At 38.5% G+C, this 6,644-nt stretch overlaps 1 protein-coding gene across 1 annotated transcript; it reads left to right on the plus strand.

Moving 5' to 3' along the window:
• The first annotated feature begins 239 nt into the window (after positions 1-239).
• Positions 240-6,241, plus strand: LOC118230997 (interferon-induced very large GTPase 1-like). Its single transcript, XM_035424360.1, has one exon. The coding sequence runs from the start codon at positions 347-349 to the stop codon at positions 5,135-5,137; it is 4,791 nt and encodes a 1,596-aa protein (XP_035280251.1). The 5' UTR covers positions 240-346; the 3' UTR covers positions 5,138-6,241.
• Positions 6,242-6,644: the final 403 nt, after the last annotated feature.

Below are 6,644 nucleotides of genomic sequence, written 5' to 3' on the forward strand. Positions count from 1 at the left end.
CTAATAGTGCAGTTTCTTAATTCTGTTGGTGTACCTAGTTTCACTTTGTTGACATTTTGTGGCCAAGATTAAATAAACAAACTCAGCCATGTTCAGTGCGATCAACCCATGACATTTTAATGTAAAGCGAAAATCTAAAGGGCTAAAGCGGAAGGCTAAGGGGGAAAATGTTATAAGCACGTAATTCCTACATTATATATGATTACTTAAATTTATGTATTACTGCATTTAATTTGTATTCATTTCTTTCATTCCTCTAGGCATATGAAAAAGGAGTAGAGATATTATGGCAGACAACAGTCAAGGTAACTGACAATTGCTTGAGAAAGGACTATATTCCATCCAAATGAGCACACACATCTGCGATGAACCTACAATGTCAGAAGAGACAGTCTTCCATATGGCGACAAAGGACATGCCATCTGCATATGTGGTTCAGCATGCAGATGAGCAGAACACAGCTGAAAATAATACTGCAAGTGAGAAAATGGACAGCTTTATGCATTTGCTTGAAAAGTTGGGCCTTAGAGATTCTTACCTCGAAAAGATGACAAAAATGGATGTTCTTGTTATAAACAGTTTATCTCTGAGTATAAATCAGCCTACCACAGAGAAAGAATTGAGCAACCTTTATCTCTATAAACTCATGACATTAGACTACCAAGCCAGATATCTGCGTGTAGAACCTGAGGCAGGTAGCATGTCTTTAAATGATGGTGGAGTAATTGCTGAGGATGAGGATTTTTTTGATTGTGGTGATTCAACTGTCCAAAATGTGTGCAGCAATCTGGATCAAATTCATCCAATGGATATTCACATGGCCATATTCCACTGCTCGAGTGACTTTTTGCGTGAGTATGTTTTTGCTAAACTCTCTGCTTGTCAGTTTAGCCTGCCCATCTTAGTTCCCAACCCCTGTACAGAAGAGCTGGAATTTCCTTCCTGGGCATTGCAGAACATTCGAAAATCATGGCAAAGCAAAAATGGATCTGGAAAGTACAATAACATTAGAATGTTCGATATTCCAGAACCAGTTGTTTCCTTCATTAGATTAGGATCATCAAATTCCAACTCCAAGTCCCAGATATTGAATGCTGTCATTTGTAATCAAAGGCACAATGTTTTTTTTCACCGTCACTGCTGGGACAGCACTTCAAACAGCTTGCTCATGAATGGAGTCGTGGAGATTGCATGGTATTGTCCTGGAGGGAAGAAAGATGACATATTTGATGACTGTGTGGCCTTTCTAAACCTCCATGGTGATGCAGCAGAGCATCCAAAACAACTTGAGTTTCTTCAGGCAGTAAGTACTGTCAATGTGCTTCTGTTTTCAGAGCATCCTATGAGTGAAGCTGCAAAAAAGATTTCCCGGGAACTTTCCCAGTCTCCTGTGCCCTTGATCTGTTTGTTCTCTGGGAAAGAACTCGTTCAGCAGTCCAAAAATAGTACCAAAGTTAGGCTAGCTGCAAAGAACAGGAGTCATGCTGCACTTACAAATGAACTGATTTTAAATATCAAACACTGCATTAGTGAAAATAAACAGGAAAAAAGCATTAAGATGTGCTATGATATTGCAATTCAGAAACAGTTCAAAGTGAATGAAGACCAGAATACACATCAAGAAGGGTATGCACAGGCTCAGACCTTAATTAGTCTTTTGGAGGAGAAAATCTCATCCACCCGGAAGGAGAAACTTTTGCCTCTGCAAGGTGAATTGTGGCATGAATGGTGTAGGAAAAACAAAGAGCGGTATCGCTTGCGGTGCAAAGAAAAGGAAAGCATTGAACAGCAGCTGAGTGAAATCTCATCTAAAATGGAAGCAATCCGAAAGAATCAGCTATTTAAGGCCACACCTCTTAATGACTTTGTAAGATCATTCATAGACTGCTTAAATACACCTAGTAGTTCCCAAGACACAAAACTGTACATGTTGCAGTGGCTCGCAATCCTCCTGGATGATCTTACCACTGATGAACTTGCAGGACTTGAAGTGGAATATCACTCAACCTGGAGAAAAATGAGAGAAGTACCAAAGGACAAGGAAAAAACACATGTCAATCAAATGCAATCAAAACTCAAGAGCATATCTGACAAAATGGCTGATACAATCATTGGCATTCATCATCTTATGAGAGAGGTTGGTCAACTGTGTGAGACCAGTGAATCAACACCAAAATCATCTACACCAACCAAACAATTTGCCACTATTCTGCCTAAAATAGGGGCAGATATGCTGGTTTATGGGTGTCCAATTGAGCTAATGGATGGAGATGCTACCCATGTGCCTTTAACATGGATTGAAGCTGTTATGGTTGAACTTGTAAAAATTCTTGGAGAGAGAAAGTTATTTGTTCTGTCCATTCTAGGACTTCAGAGCTCTGGGAAATCCACTCTGCTGAACACCATGTTTGGTGTTCAGTTTTCTGTGAGCGCAGGAAGGTGCACCCGTGGAGTCTTCATGCAGCTCATACCGGTGGACTCCAGCATCAGAAATCAACTTGGATATGACTTTGTCCTCATTGTGGACACAGAGGGTCTCCGATCACCAGAGCTCAGTACATCAGTGAACCATGACAATGAGCTTGCCACTTTCATCATTGGAATTGGTGACATAACTGTAATTAACATTATGGGGGAAAACCCATCCGAAATGCAGGACATTCTCCAGATTTGTGTGCAGGCTTTCCTGCGGATGAAACTGGTCAAAATTACACCAAGTTGCATTTTTGTACATCAGAATGTTGCCGATGCGTCGGCTGGAGAAAAGAACATGGAAGGGAAAAGACGTCTCCTGCAGAAACTTGATGATATGGCTACCATAGCAGCAAAGGAAGAGAACATTGATGGCATTAATGAATTCAGTGATGTAATACAGTTTGACATTGAATCCCAAGTGTTCTACTTCAAGAATCTTCTGGAGGGGGATCCTCCCATGGCCCCACCAAACCCTTCCTACAGCCAGAATGTGCAAGAGCTGAAGACTAAGCTGCTAACAATTGCAGAGTGGAAACCAGAGCATAAATTTTCCTCATTTTCAGAATTCAGATCACGGGTTGGTGACCTTTGGAAAGCACTTTTACAAGAGAACTTTGTTTTCAGTTTTAGAAACACAGTTGAAATGATGGTGTACACTTCTCTGGAAGAAAAGTATGCAGCGTGGACATGGGAGCTGAGAAAATATGCTCTGGAGATGCAAAGCAAACTGTGCAACCAGATTGGCAGCAATTTGATTCAGGATGTGAATGTACCAGACCTGACGGAAGATTTTAACAATCAAGTCTACAATCAACTGCAACAGGAGATCCAGAAGTATTTCACAGAAGACAAACATAAAGAAACTCTAATAACATGGAGGGCGAACATTGACAAACGTTTCAGCAACCTAAGAACTGAGCTCATTGATGGGACAGTAAAGAAATGCAAAGAACTGGTTACCTTCAAGAAAAACATATCAGCACTAGACCAGAAAAAAACTGAATATACAGCACAGTTAACCAAGCAGAGCAAAACCATAGCATCCAATCTAAAAACACAACGGCTTGATGACATGCAGGTGACAAAAGAATTTGACAAACTCTGGATGAACTGGACAGCTGATGTAGACAAAGCATACACCCCCAATGAGTGTGTGAATGTAAAAGCTGTAGTGGAGGTAATCCTCCAAAATTACTTTCAAAAACAGCCAGATGTCTTTCAGAAAATAAAAGGTGAAACAGGGATGTTTGAGTTTGACAAGAAAAAACATGTTTCTCAAAATTTTATTCAGAAGATAAAAAAATGGGGGCAGGATTTCTCTAAACAAGTTCAACAAGAAGTGGATCATGCTGTCACAAAATATGTCACTGCAAAAGAAAAGAGCAAGGAAGATTTTAATGAAAGCTTCATCTATGAGATATTAAAAACTATTGAGATGACCATTGCTGAATTTGAGCACTCCACAGGCAAGCTTAAGTTCACAAATGAATTCAAGGCAGACCTGTCCATTCATATTTGCCTTAAATATGTTTCAAGGTTTCAGAGGATGCAGGAAACCTTTAAGACATCAAACCATCCACTGACATATCTACAAAGCCAAAGAGGCAACTATCTCCAAGCATTCAGAAACTATTGCAAAGGAGCAAATTCTGTAACAATATTTGTAGATTTTCTCTGTAAACACATCAAGCCAGGAGTTCTGGTTGCAGTGAATGATAAAACCAGTCAGCACATTGCAGGTGAAATGAAATCCAAGAATCCAGCGTTAAACAGCAATAGATCAAATCTTGAGAATCACATAATGAAACATCTGGCAACTAAGGAGGACTTCAGCTCATTTGCTGAATACATTGACTTCCCAAAGATATATTTTGAAAGATTTATCCAAGAAGAGACGAATAACTTTTGCAATGATACTGGAAAACTGCGTATGATGCATGAGGAAAATCTTGGAACCCTCAAAAATCTGATTTTATCAGCAAGCACAGAAGCAACCAGAGAAGTGGAAGATAAGAAAAGAAATGCATCCATGTGGCTTGACTGCTTCTGTAAAACATTGGGGGAGCACATGGTAATAAACAGAAAGGATTTGCATACCATTGAAAATGAAGACATTGAAGACTGGCAGTTTTTCAAAGATGTGATGGCCATGTCTCTCGATGAAATTTTGAAGGATGAAAAAGCAATTGACATGGAAACTTTGAGAAAGAAACCAGCTGAATACCTCTTCAACCAGCTGCAGGGGTGCTGGGCTCAGTGTCCTTTCTGCAAAGCCATCTGCACAAACACCATCCCCAACCATGATGGAGAACACAGTGTAACGTTCCACCGTTGTGATGCACTTGCTGGCTGGCACCCCAGGGGCACAGATCATTTTTCAATCAATTTCTGCACCACAGCAGTCAGCAGTGATCAAAGATTCTTTCCTCGTTGTAATGAGAATGAGAGTATCCCCTACAAGACATACAGAAATGGTGGAGACCCTTACAATAAATGGAACATTACTCCAGATGGCAGTGTGCAGCGCTACTGGAAATGGTTCATCTGTGAATTTCAGGAACAACTGGAGAATAAACATAAATTTAAATTTGTGGGTGCTGGTGCAATCCCAAATGAATGGAAAACATACACAAAAGAATCTGCTTTGGCAGAGTTAGAATAATTGAGGATGAGCACACATGCACCCAGCTTGCATAACGTCATTTAGTCTGCCATTGAAATTGAACTACATGTTATGCAGTGGAGTTACTTAAGTTAATGTTTTTATATACTGCCGAACAATCCGCTAATCTAACTGTTTTACTGGAGGTGAAAGGAGTATGAAAAGTCCTGCTAAAATGAGGTCCTGAACTTTTTAACTGTTTTTTTGTGCATACAATTAGATAAATCTGAGAGAAAAAAAACAAAAACTTTATTTTGGACATAATATAACACTTCTTTCTTCACATTTTAGAGTGAATTTTTACAAAATCACTAATACCACAGAAAGAACAGTAATCAGACAGCTAGCCTAGCATAGCAGCAGATACAAAAAACAAGGTAAGCGACAGTTTGCAGGACAAAAAAGGTCAGCCAGGGACATACTTTCTGAAGGAGGGACTAAAAACAAAAATTGAGGACATTCATCAACAAAATAGAGAGCAGAGATTGAATAGGGTGGAGAAGCTTCTGTGGTTGGGACGAGTGCAAACCAATCACCCGGATGGCAGGAAGTGCAAGTCGCCTATTGTCCTGTTGGCTGCAGAGTGTAGGACTTTGAACCTGACTCTGGCAGAAACCACAGACAACCACAGAAAGCAGACAACAGAACCACAGAAAACAGACATTTGACTATTTTGATATATCAGAATGACTCAGAAATTTTGCAAAAATAATGTGATCACATCAATAATCTTCAATGTTCATTGTGCATGTATATGTTAATTCTTTTTTAAAATCTATATTTGAGGAATATAAAACATTTTATCAAAATGTGGCAGCCCTACCATAGGTCATTCTATTTTTTTTATTTTTTTTTTTACATTTAATTAACAAAGTGTAATTCTCTTTTCAATATATATCAAAGTGTGATTTTCTTAGATTTGTTGAGTTTTCTATATTAATGAATGCAATTGTATATTAATTAGAACCTGTTCTACATTATGACATAACCATATATAACCAGCAAACATGCAAAGGAACCTCCCTATCAAAGACATTAGGGATGAATAAATGCTTGCAAAGATGAACAAGATTCATAGATGATTGGGAGTAGAAATAACGAAAATGTCTTTACTTTTTATTATTTTTAAGTATTCAGTAGTTTGACTTGTATTATCCATAAGGGTTTTATGTAATTTTAGATACCTTTATTGAACTGTCAAAGTGTTCATAGAAAATGTATGTCTTATGAATCACAATTAAATTAAATGATATTCCAACTTCCTGTGTCTCATGCCATTATGAAATATGCAATACGCTATATGGGTAACAATAAAAAGGCAGGGCTTTCTCCTCCACAGTGAAAGAAGAATCATCAGTCTCAATATATACAGTACGTAGTTAATTCTGTCAAGACTGTCAATATAGATTTAGTTTTAAGATCAAATAGTTAGTAGCCAATACACAAAACATGAGCACATGTGCTCATAATTATTTCATCACATACGCACCTTCATTGTGATTAATAT

Source organism: Anguilla anguilla, chromosome 7, assembly GCF_013347855.1.
Source record: "Anguilla anguilla isolate fAngAng1 chromosome 7, fAngAng1.pri, whole genome shotgun sequence".
In the NCBI taxonomy this organism is placed as follows: Eukaryota; Metazoa; Chordata; class Actinopteri; order Anguilliformes; family Anguillidae; genus Anguilla; species Anguilla anguilla.

Bases quoted from the DNA above. Each gene is read 5' to 3' on its own strand.
- LOC118230997 (XM_035424360.1), top strand. From the start codon at position 347: ATGAGCACACACATCTGCGATGAACCTACAATGTCAGAAGAGACAGTC.